The 19,630-nt window shown below is 38.0% G+C and overlaps 1 protein-coding gene across 6 annotated transcripts in view; it reads left to right on the top strand.

Moving 5' to 3' along the window:
- The window catches only part of adgrb1 (adhesion G protein-coupled receptor B1), a 178,795-nt gene that overhangs the window by 133,360 nt on the left and 25,805 nt on the right, over window positions 1–19,630 (top strand). For 5 of the 6 annotated variants that reach the window (XM_023330325.1, XM_023330322.1, XM_023330320.1 and 2 more), the window contains exons 19-24: window positions 5,442–5,545; window positions 6,595–6,697; window positions 6,784–6,934; window positions 7,028–7,097; window positions 7,380–7,446; window positions 12,855–12,940. In XM_023330325.1, coding sequence (XP_023186093.1) covers window positions 5,442–5,545; window positions 6,595–6,697; window positions 6,784–6,934; window positions 7,028–7,097; window positions 7,380–7,446; window positions 12,855–12,940 — 581 coding nt within the window. Of the gene's footprint in view, window positions 1–5,441; window positions 5,546–6,594; window positions 6,698–6,783; window positions 6,935–7,027; window positions 7,098–7,379; window positions 7,447–12,854; window positions 12,941–16,649; window positions 16,710–19,630 lie in introns of all 6 variants that reach the window. The other variant, XM_023330323.1, reaches the window with a different exon arrangement.

Consider the following 19,630-nt stretch of genomic DNA (forward strand, 5'->3'; position numbering starts at 1 on the left):
ATTCTATGATTAAATAAATACATTCAATCATTGAATAAATCATTGAATAAATATATTTATTCTATGATAGAATAATAGAAATTATTCTATTTTTGATAAAATAGAATAATGATAGTTATTGGAGTGTGCGCAGAGCGATAAAAAAATTAAAAGAAATGGTTCTCAGTGAGACTTCAATACTATTGTTCATAATAAAGATTCAGAAGGACGTCTCATTTGTGAACGTCACATCACTATATTGCAGACTTCAGTCACAGCGTTGTCGCACAAGTGTGGCACGACAAGTGCAGTAAGTGACAAATATGCTGCATTTTTCACAAATGCAACATATTTGTCACATTTTCAAGCTAAAAGTCGTCTAACTCTGGTCTCCAGTTGATTTCACTATAAAATGGTCACAGTTTCAACTGATTTTAATAACATGTCAAATATAGCTCCTGCTGGACTGCTTCACACTCACTTCTTCATACTCACTCAGCCTCATGCAAACCTAAAATGAAACCATATTTACATGAATGGTGTACCAAATAACACCCAAATCTGACCGTTCCTTGCCGGTGCTTCACTTTTTCTGTCAGTGATTGCATTCTGTTGACTTGGCACAGTTTTCAGGTGGTAATTTACTCATAATTCATTGTGGTGCAGTGCAGTTTTTGTCTTATGAATTTGATATTCTTGTACATGTTGCCTGGCAAATAAGAAATATGTGAACAAGTTAGTTGAGAATTCACAACTTGGACTTAATCAGATTGATTAAAAGGTATTGAAAAAAAACAAATCTACCATTAATTGCAGCTTATTCATCTCAAAGTATACACCACATTGCTAAAAGTATTTGCTTTTCTGTCTTCACGTACACATGAAATTGAGTGGCATTTCATTCTTAATCCATATGATGTCAGCTAGTAAATATGTTTCTTACAGGAGAGCATTTATGACATTAGACATTAATGTGGAACAATAAGGCAAGGGTTGTTCATGGTTCTAACATAGCCTAAACGTGTTTTATTGGGTGGAGGCCAGTTTTCTGTTAAGGCCATTCCAATCTTTCTTTATCAAAGTAGTTCATCTTTGTCTTTATAAGTATTACAATTATGCACTGCCATACACGAATGCTGGAACAGGAAGGGACTATCCCTAAACTGTTCCCACAAAGTTAGGAATTTAAGTGCCAGACCCAAACCCGTCCATTGGTTTGCCAGAGAGGTGTGATTCATTACTTTAGAGAACAGGCCTCCACTGCCCTGAAGTCCAGCAGTAGTATGCTTTAGAGCACAGTGTCCAAAGCTTTGCAGATTGCTGCTCAACCATTTAAACCCATTCAATAAAGTTCTATATGCAAGCTTCTTGAGCTAATCTGAAGGCCACATACAATTTGGAGATATGTAGATATTGACTCTGCAGAAAGAGCAGTGACTTCTACTCACTATCTGCTGACCTATTTGCTGTAGCATAAATAGTGGTAAGGACATTCTTTTTTACTTATTGCACAGGTGGCTTAGGCCTGTCGCGATAAACAATAAATCAATCGCATATAAATGAAAATGATCAACCTCATTTTAATTTATCAGCTTTATCATTTCTTCCTGCCTTGTTCTCTTTCTATTGATGACACTGGATGAAAAAAGCCTCAACTCTAGTGCTCTCCACTGACCCCTCCCTTTCTTATTTCCTTAGTTTAAGGGAGGAGTGAACTATTGCATCAGGTGGTTGGATATGCCCATCTTCTCTATCTAAATCTAATGATTGAAGGGCAATATAGTATACAGACTTCATAACCTGTACTCTGTTGGTTGAATGTAGTTATTATTTCCATTTTGGTTTTATGTTTAGTTTTTATTCATTTTTTTGTTAACAGAGACTGAGAGTCCATTTTATTTTTGTTTTTGGTTGTTTTGTTTGTTTACCAGTTCTAGTGTTAAGTGTTCTTAACTCTTTATTTCTTCTGGAAAGAAAGTGTATTTATTTTTGGCAGTATGTGCTTGCATTATGTCATTACCATTACATCAGTTTAAAATGGTCTTCAAACAATATCATCGTTTATCGCAATCATTTTTGAGACAATTAATCACTCAGCAAAATTTGTTATTGTGACAGGCCTAGGCATCATGTCATGGTACCAGGTGAGAATTCTCTGAGCCCCTAAGACTGACTAGTTCTATAACAAATATCAGTAGAGAATGCATGCAGAGGTTCTGGGTTTTATACCTTTGTGGTCATGGAACGCCTGGAACACCTGAATTCAGTGATTTAGAAAGGTGAGCACATACTTTTGGCAGCACAGTGTATGCCTTATTATAATCCATTTAAACATTTGCCTGTCTCTGCTGTTGTAGAATAATGTAGTTGCTAATGCTCCTACTTCTGGACAACCAGCCAGGCAGCGCTGGATGAGCAGAATTAAGAGTGTGTCTGTCTCTGCAGACGTCTTTCCATTCCACTGCTCTCACTACCTTTCCTCCACCCATTTGCTTTTAGAGTAGTAACTCATTGCAATGTAGATTAATCAGAATGATTTAATTAAGTTGGCCACCACACACATATCAAACTGAGATACAAGGCATACTATAAACTCAGCCAATTATCTCCTGATCTCGTGCTAGACGGGGTGGTGGTGGACACAGGGGTGCATGGCTGCCTGCCTGTCCCTGTCCCCACACGTCCTTCAACCCTCCACCTGTGAACAACAGCAGATCTTATTACTACAGTTGCCCCATCCTCACCCTGACTTTACTCACTGGGATAGAGCGCGACATTAGAGATAAGCAGCTACAGATTGGGTTCTTGTGATTACTTGTGGACACTGTTGCAACCCTTGGTCATTTTTATTTTAAGGTTGCAGAGTGTGATATGCTCACTGAGCAGTCTTTGTGGTGTTAAGTTGGACTAAATGAATCGCTGTCGTCATTTAATCCACCATTGCAACAACAATGTGAGCAATGTGGCCACAACAATGTGGCCAGTGCCACAACCTTCAATCACAAAGGACTGCTTGGCGTGCTCTCACCTAACTTTTTATTTAGCGGCTTGAGATACAAAAGCTCAGAGTGACGGGAACAATGAGTAATGGTAAAAATATAACAGTCGCAAAAATCTTTATTGAAATTTTCACCACAGAATTCACAGTTACATATTTTTAAAATATCATGCAACCCGAGTTTTAAATCACTTTATTAATGGTGAACTGACATGCTCTTCTCTCATATAATCCAGTAGAAAAATTTACTTTCAACCAACTATCCCTAACTCCAAACTAGGCCTGTGGAAATAAATCAATTAATTGCATGTTAGATTAATTCAAGCTCAAAAAGTCCATTTGTATCATTTATCATTTTTCTCTTTTCTTTCTCCCTTTCCACCAAAAACTGGATGACACAAGTTTTCAATCTGCTGCTTTGATCTCAACTAGCCCTTTTTTTAAAGGACAATTTTGTTTATAGAGTTTGTTTACATAATTCATTATAGTTATTGTTTCCTGAGACAGACTGGCGACCTGTCCAGGGTGTACCCCGCCTCTCGCCCGAAACGTTCGCTGGAGATAGGCACCAGCACCCCTCCCAACCCCACTAGGGACAAGCGTATACAGAAAATGGATGGATGTAGTTGTTTCTGTGTTTGGGTTAGGGTTTATTTTGGATGTCTTCCAATTCCAGTGTTAAACATTCATTAGAAATTAAGGTTTATTGATCTACAAGAATGTGTTCTTGCATTTTTATGCCATTACCATTTTAGCGCTTGAAAATGGTCTCAAAACAATAATGATATTGCTTGTGACAATAACTTCTGGAACAATTTATTGTTCAGCAAAAACATTTATTGTGATAAACCTAGTCCAATCCTATTTGGGGGGAAAAAATCAATACCCAATGTAGAGTGAGATGTCCTCATAGGAGCTGAGTATGTTTAAGAGTACTGATGCATCAGTACTCATAATGAAGTAGCCAATGTTCCAGTGTTCAGAAGACGAGCCAGATTGTAGGTCTCATTAGAGAAACTCAGCGTCTCTCTAATTACTCATTACTAATGGCAAGCTTCAATTTTTGTTAAAAACAAAAACAGCATAATGTGGCCAATAAATCTTTGTAAAAAATCAATGTTCGAAGTAAGATGAGTCATAAAACAACTGTTGGTGATAAAATGGGACACAGCCTAACAAATAGAGAAAACCATTTTACAAAGAAGCCAAATTATCAATTCTTTGTCAACAGCATTAATAACAATGTTCACAGTCCCATCTGCATGTCCTGTCTTTTTTTGACCAACTGAGGATCAGCTCTGCTTCTACTTTGTCTCCTTGGTATAACATATTTCAACCACAGGGTTATTTAAAGGGCTTCCCAAAGAAAAATAAACAGCAAATAAATCAAAATGCAATACACATGTAAAAATTACAGGGTGATACCAAAAGAAAAACTACAGTGATTTCTTCTAAGCTTAGCCAATTAAACTTGGGCCCCTCTCCCTGATTCCACCAAATCAGTATTGAAATTCTGTTAGTGGTGTTGATGTTCTTAGCAGGAAGAGGGGCCCCTAAATCAAATTCTGCTCAAGCCCCCATGCAACCTTGGGGTGAAACCTGCTGCACTGCACACCTCTCTGCTGGATCTAAGGGGAAACGGGGAGATTTCATTTATGTGGCACTAGTAGAAACCAAGCTTTTCCATTTCATCACTGTTGTGTGTAAATAAGTGCCACAGAGCAGTTTATTTTATGTTGCCCGGGGTTAGGCCAGTCACAATAACAAATTTTGCTGGGCGATTAATTGTCCCAGAAATTATTGATATAAATGATAATATTGTCATTTTGAGACCATTGTTAACTGATAGCATAAAAACAACCTAACAGTCCAAATACATCTTCGATTCGATTCCCGGCCTGGTGACCATTTCTTTCCCTTCCTTCATTACCCACTGTCCTGTCAATTAACTATCAAATAAAGGTCACTAGAGCCAACAAAACCTTTAAAAAAAAGTTTAAGATGGCGAGGGTCAGAGTTTCTTTGTGTCTGAGGAACAGCTGTTTGAAATTGTGTGCCAACGTGGAAGGATGGAACGTTTCAGTTTAAATTGGTTTTAACACAAATCTCTAAATATGAAAGTTTTGTATGTTTACCAAACGTCAATTATTTTGACAAGCCTACCTAAAAGATTGCAGATATTTAAACCTTTCTCTCACAATATCCCCTAAACACACTATGGTTATTATATCAATGTTGTCCTGTCGACACCTCCCTCCACATTGCTGCCATAGCGCCAGCGTCCTCAGTTGTGGCACACAGAGATGGCGGATGTTTTGTGCTCTTCCTGACACAACCCCTGACTGTTCACAGGAAGGAACAGGTTTCTAGCAGGAAACCTCTGAAGCCACTGCTTTGCTATTATGATTTATTATGTTGTATTTTCCCTTTTTTACATTTTTCTCTTCTCTACTCTTACTTTAAGAACATGGATAAGATGCAGCTCCCATCTGTAACCTTGATTGTTGGCTGTGGAGTATCCTCGCTCACACTGCTGCTTCTCATCATCATCTACGTGTCTGTGTGGAAGTAAGTTAATGCTTGCAAAGAAAAAACAACGCTGCTGTTATTGATGCAAGTGTTAATACCAGATCAGGGACTCAACAAGTTGAAACGTCCCATCACATGTAAATGCTTTTATTTTGTTTTATTAAACCATTTTTTGAAACTGCACATTAAAATTTTATAATAACTACAACTTGTAATAATACATAGACAATTATAATATCAAATTTATATCTCTCCCTCTAAAAAGAGATTTTATATCCTGGTAAAATAATCGTTAAGTAAAATAATGCTCTCACTGGAAACATTATTAGATACACCATTTAGCTACCTGAATAATCCTTAAAAATCAAGAAATATCTGATAAACGATGGAAGCCTAGCTCTGTGGTCAGAGGGTGATTTCTTTAATAGCAGTGCTGGTGGGGAAAACCAGGGTAAAGTTAGCAGCTCGGCTAACAGTTTGCAGTTTGTATGTGTGGCTTGCACATGCTAGTTTGGAACACCTCTGCTCTGGTCTCAAGCGGTCATCAAGCTGCAGGGTGTAGGTTCCGCTGGCACAGCGTCAGTAAATATTCACTTCTCAGCTCTGGACTGGAGCTGAGCATGGCTGTGTATCTTCTCCCTCAGGCAGTCAGACACAATGTCTCTTTTGGGGAATGCATAATTCAAAGATTCCTTCTGCAGAATTATGAATAAGCAAGGGTCAAGGCTTGCATGCAATGTCTCCCTGATGTCACCCTTGTGAGTGACGGCTGTAGAAGAGACAGAATGGCTTCCTGTTAACATGATGTCACATGCATGATGCGAAACTCTTGAAAGTAGGTTGATGCATTGTGGGATTAATAGTTCCTACAGCACGGTCCTGCAGTTCAGCCCTTTATAGTGAAAGACCAACAACTTGTATTCATTTCCCAGGTTAACAACGCACTCAGATGCTTGAAGAGACACAATAAGCTGGCAGCTGGAACTCAGTGCACACCATCATCAATCATTAATAGCGTTTAAAGAAACCTTTAAACTGGAGCTGTAGATTTTGGATCTAAGTGTTCCTTCTTTTTCTGCTTCCTGCAGGTACATTCGATCAGAGCGCTCAGTCATCCTCATTAACTTCTGCCTCTCCATCATCTCCTCCAATGCCCTTATTCTCATCGGACAGACCCAAACAAGGAACAAGGTTAAACCTAATGAGAGGCCGTATTATATTACCCCTGCAACCCAGCAGGCATGTTCAGTGTGTTATGTCTCCCTTTCTTGTTCCAGGTTTTATGCACCCTGATTGCAGCATTCCTTCATTTCTTCTTCCTGTCGTCATTCTGCTGGGTTCTGACTGAGGCCTGGCAGTCATACATGGCCGTGACCGGTCGCCTCAGGAACCGCATCATACGGAAGCGCTTCTTGTGTCTCGGCTGGGGTGGGGATTCCGACTGTTGCCTACTTCTTGTTCTGCTCTTCATGGCTGTTTAACATCCTCTGAGTGAACATCGAGTCCTATGTTTCCTCCCAGGTCTCCCAGCGCTAGTTGTAGCCATCTCAGTGGGATTCACCAAGGCAAAAGGATACGGAACTCCAAACTAGTAAGCATGTTTTCTTATGGGTTAATGGTGTGAACTTCCTCCTCTATACATATATTAATGCTGGGTTATTACACATGAGACAAGGGTTATGTTTACAGCATAATTAACCTTTCTCTTCCTTTGTTTCATCTATATTTTATTCCCATCCTTCTTGTCATGCCAACATCCCTTTCATTCCAACCTTCCATGTTTCTGCCCCTCTCATCTTTCACCAACCCAAACATCACTTTTTCCAATCACCTGTCTCTCTCCACCTCCGTATCTTCTGCTGCTCTCTGGAAGCTGCTGGCTGTCTTTGGAAGGAGGCCTTCTCTATGCATTTGTTGGACCTGCTGCAGCTGTAGTCTTGGTATTTTTCTTATCTTTTTATGTGTTTCTTGAGTGTCAAAGCTTCTGCATCAAAGCAAAGTTCATCACCACCAATTGTCAGTGCCATGTAATACGTTATCACTTTGAAACTGAATGCTGCATTTTGTTTGGATGCAAGTTTTTGCACAAAGTTACCATAGCAAGCTATTGGTCAGAGATTTTAACACAATCTTTCCTTAAATGCTTCATTAAAATGGAAATAAGAATGATTCCAAGCTTTAAAAATGGTCTTGGCCACTAGATCTCCAGTATATATGACTTGGCAGCTTCTTACTGGCTAAGCACCAGTCATCATTTTGTAGGTCGGTCCTGATGGTAAATCTTGGCAGAAATTTTTGACAGACTGTTTTGTCTATACTGACTTGTCTTTAACAACTTTACTGTGAGAATTCAGAAATATTAAACCTAATTGCTGGTTGAATATTTCATAAAATAATACATTCCCAACATCAGCTCCAGGTCACAGAAATAAGATGCTAAATAATGTACAAAAAATATTCTTCTCAGGTTATTGTACAGAAACATTTGTTTCGTACAACTAAAGCTCAACTAAAAGAGAATGGCAAGGAATTATCAAGTTACAATCAAGTTATAACTATGCTAAAAAAATAAATGTTCATTGTGCTTTGCACAATGTGGTCAAATTGTGAAAGCTAATTCAAATCTGTACAAGTGACAACAGGAAGCCTTTAACCTGGAGCTGCAGCCAATATATGTCAAAAACAGACTTGCATTCCTTCAACCATAAATATAAAAGCAGTTGGTTTCAGTTTATTACTCCAGTTGGAAAAGGAAAGCCAGCTAACATTTAAAATGACCAAATGAAACAAGGCTTACTGTCCTGCTAAGTAAGGTTTGCTTGTTCGAGAACAAAATGAATGGATTACAGATCATAGTGACATTTAAAGAGTCTGTAATTCTGAAGTATAAATTACATCCCATATTTAAAAAATAATATATATTGTAAATAGTGAAAGAGATGAATAGACCAGAGTTAACTGGTAACAAACATAAGCTATGAATTTGAAAATGATCAGGTTGGTGGTCTGGACTAGCATAAACAAGAGAGAGGTTTATATATTTCCAAGCAAAACTCTGAAGGAATTTGAAACTCTAGAAAACCTTTGATCAAGACCAACTCAGAATATTCCAGTTTAGGAAAGTCTGACTCTCTGGAAGATAGGAATTAAAGAAATGAGGGGAATTCATCATTTTTTTTAACTCTTTGTTAATATTGTAATGCTCAGAAAAAATAAGCTGGGACATTGCAAAGCACCTCATTCCTTAATTTCCTTTTGCTTTTGCTCTGTCTCCATGATTTTATGTCTTTCTTTCTTCTTCTACAGCTTCCTGCTCCATTACGTTTCCTCTCTTTTATTTCTTACCCTCCCTTCCTTTCTTTGCTTAATTACTCATTGCGCTCTCGTTTTTTTGTTTTTTGTTTTACCCCGCATCTTTTCTTGTTTTAATATCCTACATTTCAGTAATTGCTTTCTTTGCTGCTTGTAGTTTCCATGTTTCCCATTTTTCATTCTATAACCTTACTGTTTCATGTCATTGCCTTTCTTTACTTCTTCACTCTTCCTTTCTATTTATCTGCCCTTTTAATTTCAGTATTTTCTGCTATTGTTGTTTCCTGTTTGCACTAAATGCATGTATGCATATGCATGTCAGACTTGTTTGTTCATGATAAAGTCTGGATACATGTCTGAGCCTTAGCTTTTTTAAAAAGTTTACCATTTGGTTTAATGATGGTTACTATGGATATGTTCCTAACCAACATGAATTAGAGTTCTGTTGTTTAGCTAAAGAAGTATTTGCATCCTTCTATAAAATTTGGAAATGCTGGGATCATGTAGAGTAAAGTGTAAATAGGTTGATGAAAATCTTCTTTTCTGAAACCTAAGGTATTGCTCTCAATCCTTAACTGCAAGGTATAATAAAAGACTCCCTATTAAAGTGGAGAGCTTTATAATATTACCGTAGTTACAACATACTAACTTAGTAAAGAACTATTTAATGTTGCATCCCATCTGCTTTGAAAATTGGAACTCAAATTTAACGTTGGAGGCAACTTAACAGTGTTACACTTCTCAGCTGTAAAACATTTTGGGGAAAATGTGCTCAGTGACCAGGCTAACTATTCTTAGTAACATGACATATATGACTGACTGCACAGTTTAACATTTCCCATCAAATACATATTTTATAAATGATATGATTTCATTTTCAAATGGAATAAGCAGTCAATAAAAATCTATAGAATGTTCCTGAAGTATAAAACCTCAGAGGATATAAAGAAAAACCTGTCATAATCAATTCCTTAATGGTAGTACAGCAGAACATCAAAGCAGCAAGACAGAATGATACTTTGTGTCATTTGACAGTTATAAATCCAGGGCAGACAAAAATTAATTGTGAGGGTCCTCAATAATCCATTCTCTGGGCACTTTTATATAACACCTTTATGGTCTGTCCTAGCTTGGAACATACTTTTATCTCTATTACTGTGTGTAAGCTGACAACACACAACTTTATACCTCTGTGTGTCCACCTAACTGTCTACAGACGCTGTAGTGTGTGCCCGTAATATCAGTGAGTGTATTGGTCAAAATGTCCTTCAGCTTAATGAAGAAAGAACATAAGTGATTGTTTATGTTCTCAAAACTGCTAGGCTTAAGTTTATCCCTCAGGTAGACTCAGTGGTACGGAATCCCCCTCGGGACATGGGAATTTTTTTTTCTTTTGCTTTACCTGAGAAGATTTTGCTACTGATTCTTTAGCTTAAATTAGTTTCTGAGCTGCTTTTCAAGTACGAACCATGAAGACCCTCAGCTCTTCAGACACCCATAGTCAGAGCAAACCAGGTTAGACAGCTTGCAGATCTGGAACCAGCTGTGTAGAAACTGTTTTCTCCTTTAGATCAGAAACTTTGTTTAATCCAGCTTTTGATCAAACAATCCAACTAATGAACTGTTTGCCTGATCCCTGATGAGAGATTGAAAAAAAGAGAATGAAGAATGATTTGGAGTTAAATTTCAGTTTTAAATTATTCTGGAACATTTTTATAATATATTTTTATTATTAAAGAGTTTTGTTAATTTAGATAAGCACTTTGGGTTCCTTTGTACTTGAATGGCTCTAAATGAATAAATGGTACACGGACAGCTGCCATGTAAAGAATGTTCTTCAGAGGCAGTTGAGTGGAGTGAAGGTCACCAGACACACAGGATGCCTCATTAGACACATTAGAACACATCAGCAGCAAATACTTGAGCTGTTCCTCTTTGTTTGGCCTGGATGCCTATCAAGACTACATGTTTGTGATTTCTCACAATATACTGTATGTAATATGTAAATTGTGATTTATTTTGACAGGTTTACTTTTGTTGCTACTTTTCTGTCCATTGTTTTTTTATTTGTTGCTTAATGTTATGAGGTTACAGTGTACCGGGCTTGTTCCTAACTTGCACATTTACATTTTTAAATAATTATGTCATAATTGTGGTTGAGCAGTTTGATAGGTATTTTCCTTTCGAACCTAAATAAAAGAAAGAACCACAGACAACGTATATGAATTTTACGTGGAGCTTTTGCAAAAGGGAAGGCTCTGCCAATTCTTCCTCCGAACAATCCACAGAGCGTTCTGATCTGCTCTCACAAGGACTCCTGTTTTTATTGTCAAAGAAGAACAGGCAAGGGGGCAGTCAGGAAAACAACAGAGGTCGTAAAGCTTCTAACCCAAACATCTAACAACCCAGTTCCAGATGTGATAACTGATCAAAGGTCTGAGCCCGGTTCAAATCTCGGTCAGTACTGTCAATAGAACAAAATACGACTGTTCACAGGTAGTTACTAAATTAGGAGGTGCGTAAAGTTGAACCGACAGTAGTGACCTCCATACACACGTAAGGAAGAGAACACTTTAAACAGAAAATCACAATGATCTATAGGCTGAATGTGAACTAAAGTAAGAATAAAATGATAATACCAAAAAATCTCTAACAAGTTAAAGTCATAGTAAAGACTAAGCCAAAATTAAAACCAACTTCCAGCGTTTTAAGGTCTTATACCAGGCCATTTTTAGTTCAGAAAAATAATTTTTAACAATTTCTTGCTGAGGATGCCTCTGCCATTGTTGTAAAAACATAAATATCACTTTTTTCAATTAATCAAAGTTGTTAGTAGTATGTGGAGCAATTATAGATTTTTCATTAGTCTTCCAATATTCTTCAATTTTTTGTGTTCCTATTTATAATTCCGATCCCATAAAACCTTCCAAGTGTTGGTAATGCTATTCAGTGTATGTGTCTGGTGACTTTCACTCACTGTTGTGAAGGTTAGTCCAGTTGCAGCCATTCCAGCTCTTATGATGCCACCATCTATGTCCCCTGGAGTCCGTTCTAAATTGTGACCATTGTCCTGCATTCTTACCAAATTCCACCATAATAAGACCAAACTTCTAAACGATTCGTGTGGCTCTGTCCTGCTTTAGTCATTGAGGGTGTGTCAGATGTTTTATGATGAAGGGACATAATTTAAAAATAAATAAATAAATAAATAAAGGTCAAGTCATTGTAAAAGAAAATCTATAAATTAGGTTAATTCAGTTCTAATCTTACTGCTGTGAATGCAAGTGTCCGTGAAAAATGTTTAATAAGGCTGTTTGTAGCTGTTCCAGCTAAAAACATCAAGAATAGCTCAGCAAGAAAAGCTCCTTCTCTTCTCACAGTTGCTATTCCACAGAGAAAAGGGTTGGCCTCAGCTTAGCCAGCAACATTCTGTTGTGGTAAATTGACATATTAACGGTCCTCTAAACTCTCATGATCAACCAAAACCAGACGTCTATAAACAGAATAGTTTTAGTTCCTCCACTGGTGGGCCCTTCCTTCCTACGAGGAGCAGTTTGTTTTTAACCTGTCAGACTGTTGCTCTGCAGTCATACTGAAAGCCTGGCTCACTCTATCGTCTGATTACATGTAGAAATGTTTATATACATAAAATCTGAAATAAGAATTCATCTAATCAGCCATGTACCATCACTCCCAGCACCTTTGATTTCACTCATATTTTATGTATGATTTCTGTTTTCTGTTTCCTGTTCAGAATGAATTTTATTTAATCTTTAAAATATGTTTTTAATTTCTTTTTTTCCTCATGTTTTGCTTAATGTAATGCCTGTGACTCAAATTTAATAAGATGTGTTTCAGTTTTTAGAATTCAGAGCCAGCAGTGAGCTTACCTAGAGTCTGTTCTGCGAGCCATTATGCATGCTCGACGTTATAGACACCACCACCATCATCATCCTCACTACAGTGGTGCTGCATGTTCTGAAGCAATAAAAGTGCCTTTATTCTGCTTTAACCCTGTGCCTCTTGTCTTTGGCAGGTTAACATGGTTATTGGGATTCTCGTTTTTAACAAACTGGTCTCCAAAGATGGCATTACTGATATGAAACTAAAGGAGAGGGCGGGGTATGCCTTAAACCACACATTCATTTTACACAGTGACCTATAACCAGGCTGGCTGGTTATGGAGGGGATTGTGGCTGTTTTCAGCTTCAGCTCTGAAATAACGGTCAACTGAAATGGCTAAATCTGATGCTGGAATCCTCTGAGTGAACTAGACCAAAAAAAACAAAGGCTGTCTGGTTATTGGTCCTGCACAAACTGAGCAAATTGATGACTCATCTCATTGCTTTCTTTTATGTTTCTGAATTGTTGCATTCTCCTCCAGCTGCTCTTTGTTTGCAGGTGTTGCTATTGATGTAAAAGCTCTGTAAATCCATCCTCTTTTTAATCCTATTTCTTTTTCTCTTTTCAGTAAAGGGAATCAGGGTGTAAAAGCAAATTATGTGTTGGGTTTAACTTCCTTATCTCTATCTGCTCTTGTGTTTCTGAAAATGGTTTAGTTGCATTTATACATCTCAGTAAAAAGCTCAGTACCTAGTGAGAGACTATGATTTGACTGTACTGTTGCTGACCAGGGGTGAAGCTTTCTCATCTGAAAGAGACATTATGTTTCTTTTAATTCTGTATGATATATGTTTATGCTACACATATTAAACAAGTTGGTTCCATATGATCCACATCAAATGTGTGATGTGCAGCTTCCTCTCCATGCAATGCCTGGAAGTGAGCTTGGATAAAAAACGTTTTAAATTTCCAATATGTAACTTTTATGAAAAAATGTTTTTTACATATTTGTTAAAACTGTCACCATAACAGTGTAATATGAGACAATCTGTAGAAAAAAATCAAGCTCTTCTGCCTGTGGCTCTACTGCCATCCGCAGAAATCCACTGCTCCTTGACTGAAACAATCAATCAGAGCCAGGAGGAGGGACTTACCACTGTCAATCACCTCAGGTACGCACTGCTCAATGTGTTAATGGTGGAACACCAACTTCTCATTAAAGGAAACCTATTTATCCGCCTTTATGGGTGGCCATGCTAACTAGCCTGAACCTACATGTCATGCTAGCTGTAGGGAACGAGCTGTAGCCTAGCAGAGATTTAGAGGGAGGCTGTTAGCAGCGCGTACAGTAGGGCAGTGTTTCCCAACCCTGGTCCTCAAGGCACACTGCCCTGCATGTTTTAGATGTTCCCTTGCTTTATCCCGGCTTGATTCAGCTGATTGCAGTTCAGCAAACACCTGTCAATTGAAATCACCTGGACTGAAGCAAAGAAACACCTAAAACATGTGGGGCAGTGTGCCTAGAGGACCAGGGTTGGGAAACACTACACTATAGTTATTGACTAAGATCCTCCTCCTGGCTCTGATTGGTTGTTTCTGACCATGCAGTTTATTTCTGCAGATGGCAGTAGAGCCACAGGGAGGAGGTTGAGTAGCTTTATATTTTGACAGATTATCTGGCTCTTATTATACTATCTGGACAAAGTGATGTTTTTTTTTAATAAATATGTAAAAAAAACCATATTTTTTTATAAACAAAAAAAATTACCTACTTCGGCTTTGAGTCTCTTTCACAAAATGAAAATAGCTTTCCTCAGTCTGTTTTTTGAAATGACTCAGATGGCATTGTGGGTAGAAATCAGCCTGTTGCTGTTTACCCTCTGAGATGTCAACACATGCATCCACTGCCCTGTATTGGCCAACTAACCGGGATTAGCTGCCTTCAAGAGTGTGATGTAGCAATGGCGAACATTTCTTTTCCACAGACTGGACAAGCCAGGCTGCAGTCTACTGAGATACAACAGATCACTAGACATAAGCCAAGGGTAGTTTTTTTTTGTCTTTGTCTTTTTTGTCCCAAAGCAGTGATGGTTAATAGCCTATAGTATAATATAATAGAACTCATCAACCTCAGACTCATTTAACCCTAAAGATCAGAAGCTTTTTATCACGTATCTTTACTGTGAAATTCCTTCTTGGACCTTCCTGAACACCTTTGCTCTCCTCATTTGGTTTGCCAATGCCGGCTTAATTTTTGAAAGCTTACATATGCAAAATATCTCTGGCATTGTTGATGAATTATGTTCTGAACAGCCAGTGGCGGCTCAATGCGCGACATGTCTTTGCAGGAGTATGACGGAAATGTTTTGTCAAAGAGGATTTTGATTCAAGTAAAGATTCTCATTATTAAATGGGATTATGTCAGCAACTGATGGAAGCTAACGTACCTACCGTCATCTAGGCCCATTGAGACTTCAGCTTGACTTCCACCACCTACTTAACTTGAAGGTCACAAATGATCTGATCGACAAGCTGGTTTTGTCCATCGTTTTGTGGATTTTGGTTGATAATGACCCAGCTGTCTTTATAAGAGTGTACCATTGATGGATCCAGAAGAAGGTACTGGTTTGGAATCTCAACTGGAGACTTTGTGAGTGGAATTTTCATGTTCCCCTGTAGATGCATGGGTTCTCACTGGGGACTCCAGCTTCCTCCCAGGATCCTAAAACATGCATGTTTGGCCAATTGACCTCTGATTTTCCCTTTACTTGGATGTGGGCATGCATGGCCTGTTGTGGGTATTTCTGTTTGGTTTGGGTGTGGTGAGTGATACCATCGTCTCATCCATGACAAATCCCACCATCCACCTTTAAAGATTACTGGGGTTTAAAGTGTGGACAGGTGTTGGTAAACCACTAAATTTAGTATTCTAAATTGGATCAAGTCATAGCTGAACAATTTGCCATGCCATCATATTTGAGAACACTCAGGAAAAGGTGGTCTGTTTGATAAGAAAAGTGCTGCCAAAAAAGCAGACCATCTTTTTTCTTGAGTGTTCTCAAATATGATGGCATGGGAAAGTGTTCAGCTATGACTTGATCCAATATAGAATACTAAATTTAGTGGTTTGCCAAACACATGAAACACCTGTCCACAATTTAAACCCCAGTAATCTTTAAAGGGGGATGGTGGGATTTGTCAAAACACTTCTACGCTACAACTCTCGTCCTCTTGGCTGAAAGCACAAATGTGCACACATTCATTGGTGTCTGATTATGTGCCTTTGTTCTTATGTGCCTTAGCTCTACTTGGTGCCCAGGTTCTACTGTACATTCTGCCTTTAACCTTTTGAGGTCGACGCCCGCCCTGTGGCGGGCATGACGTCATGTTTCTGTGTGTGTTTTTTGCTCCAATGTGATAATAAATTTTGTCAAAATGAAACAAACACTGTAAAATCACAAAGTTTAGGATGTTCTGAAAATAATGATACCAAACAAGGTAAGGTAAATAGTTTTTATGGTGAAAATATAAGGGTAAATTCAAAATTAGACCAAAACGGCCATTTAGACCCAAGACTCCAAAGGGTTAAGCTATCTCCACCCAAAATACTTGAGTCAGCCATGCTTCATGTCGACATCAGCAAGTGAAAGCAGTGCTGTTGGTTATTATGGAAACATTCTCTGCACATTAGAAGATATATTTTGTTCATATTCCAAATCACGTTGGACCTTTGTTGGAATTTGTAGACTGCCTTAGTGGAATTTGTCAGTTATTTATTAGCACTCTCATGCACCCTGATCCCCTTTACTCTTCCGGCTGTTTTCCATCTCCATGAGCATTGTTGGTACATATGATTGTTTTTGTTTGTTTTTCTCTGTCTCTCTGAAAAGTATTTGCTTTCTCCGATGATCTCTCTGTTCACTGTATTCGTTCTGCTGTCTGAATTGTCATGTTTGAGTTTGCACAGAATCCCCTCTCTCTCACTCAGGGCTCTCCAATCAGGAACACATCAGTCTCAGAAGCCCCCTCCCATCTCATCAGTGATTGGGTAAAAATATCTGCCCATCCGACTTTCCTCTCTAAGGCTACCAGCCCTGCCAATTACCAAACAAGCTGATTCCTCTAGCAAGCATCACTGATTGGCTCACTATTATTTCCTGCCTATACACCCCACTATTTCACTGGTCTTGCAGTTTGCCTGCCTTCTGCTAGCTGGCTAGAACCTAACACTGCCTATGCCTTAATGATGTCTCTAGTGCTTTTAGAGAAATGCTAACTTTTTCCTATCAATAACTCACAGCAGTAGAGCAGTACAATTAATATTTTCTTTTCTATACAACTTTGGTTCAGAATGGTTGTGAATTAAATATTTCATGTGGTATCTGATGGTCTTATTTGATATATTGTAAATAAGAATGTCCCAGATATAAATCTGATACTGATACAGTACTACTTTACTGGTCTGCATAGTTTTATGATATATTGATTATTCACTTGATAGTTCTCCTTTGGTTGTTTTCTTTAAAACAAGAAGATTGACACTTATGTTTAAATAGATGTGCTATAGTTTGGATTTCATACATGTATAGCCACTCAATTAATTCATTTCTGAAAATATATTCAAGTACTAATTTGCTTCGTTGTGGCTAATTTTATAGCTTGTAGATGATCACCCAAGCTTGCAAAGTAAAATGTAATCTGAAGTATTACTTAAAAATGTTTGAGGATTGGACTGGCTTGTTGGGTCAGCAGTATAAAATGGAATCTAAATAAATCACACAGGACTTTATTAATAAGAGCAACCAAGTCTTACACAGCCATTCAGAACAGCTATAATGTGTCTGAGTTTCTGAGATCATGCTTGAAAATCTTTCTATTTGTCCAAAATATGTGGAGATTTTTAAAATAAGTTCCAGAAAGGAGACTTTTTCCATCCAGTCATTTGAACATAAAGAGAGAAATTATAGACATCATGTTTTTTTAAGTTCCACTTCTAGAAGGCCATCTTTCTTTCTGGTAAAAATCTTAGACCACCAAGAATTCAGCAAAATGGTATATATTGAACCTGTTACATTCTTGATGCCCAGGCAGCAGGGAGACTGGCTTTTTTCACTTTTTGGTCAGAATGTTTCCAAAGTCCTCAAAGGGCTAAGTGCCTTATTAACTTATGGGTGGAGGTAGATCCTACCAAAACCTTCAATGCATCACTATTTCAGAAATGCTCCACAGCATGAGGACATAGTTTTATATCAGACACACCACTTTGTCACCAAGGGTATGTCCAGTTGGATTCAGAGACATTTCTATGAAGCCAGTCAAAAACAAGAGAGAGCAGAGTTGTACTTCCAGGTTAACATACGGTATGATTACTTGCAGCTATGAATGAGCCGTCCTGTTATCCAAGGGCTAAACATTGGCAGAAAAACAGTGCTAAGTGGCTATCTGTGCCCAGCTAACACTCTGCTGATCAGCCTCAGTCTCCTTGTATAATGTATGATTCATTTGGTCAGCTGGCTGCGTGTTCAACAGCTGGCTTTGGACCGTTTTCTTTGTAGAAAACCATCTATTATCTTCCTTAAGTTGTCCACCAATAATTTATCAATAAAAAATGGAGTCAAAAATGAACGTACATTTTCCAATGGATAGGGTGACCAAACGTCCGTATTTCCCGGGACATGTCCGTATTTCACGTCCTGTCCTGGGCGTCCCGGGATTTTTTTAGAAAGTGAGGAAATGTCCTGTTTTTTTAAATTTCCTTCATTGGACCATTAAATTTACGGGCACTAGGGCACTGCGCTGCGTGCGACGTACTCCCTGAGCCGCGTCAGTGCGAGCAGCCCTGTAACCCAACAACATGCCAAAGCGCAAATGTATGGACTCCCCCCATCCCCCACCCCGCCGCTCCAGGTTGTCCTGGTTTTCCCAATTTAAAATATGGTCACCCTACCAATGGAAAAGTGATCAAGTTTGCACCACTGTTTTCAGAAGTTTTGTTTCGTATTATATATTGAAAGTATTCTTATGTAGTGAAAATTATACCTTGATGATATATCTGATAAGAAAAGATGTCTGTTGAGAGATCCATTCATGTATATTATTTTTATAATGATCATGGTCATCATATTTGAGGACCACATTTCCTAGTTTAAACTGTTGTTTACTGTATAGTATTAAAGACAAATGTACGTCTTTACTGAGGTTCATGATGTGAGAGATCAAAAACGAGTCATTCAGTTTAATCAACTAATTTTAATAAAATGCAAATGATATCTGTTGGAGATCAGACCGAAAAGATGCACACAAGGATTCATTCATATCTGGTATATTTTCCGATAACTCACAGTTGTGTAGATTTTAGACACACCTCAAGCTCCAAAAACAAAGTAATTCTGGAATTTTACCACCACCCCTGCCTGCATAAATAATGATTTTGGGTTACTTTTAAGAGTTTCAGTTTTACGAATGAACTTCCTAATAAGGAGTTACTACTTCTGAGATTTTGTCAGTCCAGTTGGAAAAACCTGAAACCTATACAATCTCTGGTACATAATATTCCATAACATATTAGACCCATGCATATTACTACAGCAGATCATACTCATTTAATTAATGTAAGCTTAAATAACTGCTAACATATTGTCGTAAAAGAATAAATCTAATCCCATACAGTAATAAAAGACAAAATATAATTCCACAGTAGAAATGCAGCGTTTAGCTTTTAATTTATTTAAATCAACTGAGGTAAAAAGTAACATACTGTATGTTGAAGACTGATGGGATAGTCTACAAACTCCTAATAGAAACCCAGTTCAGATTTACAAGCAGGACATTAGCTGGGTAGTTTTCTTTGCAAACACAAGGCACTGCAGGTGCAACTAATCAAATGTTATGATAACAATGGTACAGTATTTATTTTCTCATGTTCAGTTAATACACCACTTGTAACATTCAGATGTTTAATAGTCCTTT

This window comes from Xiphophorus maculatus, chromosome 3 (assembly GCF_002775205.1).
Source record: "Xiphophorus maculatus strain JP 163 A chromosome 3, X_maculatus-5.0-male, whole genome shotgun sequence".
In the NCBI taxonomy this organism is placed as follows: Eukaryota; Metazoa; Chordata; class Actinopteri; order Cyprinodontiformes; family Poeciliidae; genus Xiphophorus; species Xiphophorus maculatus.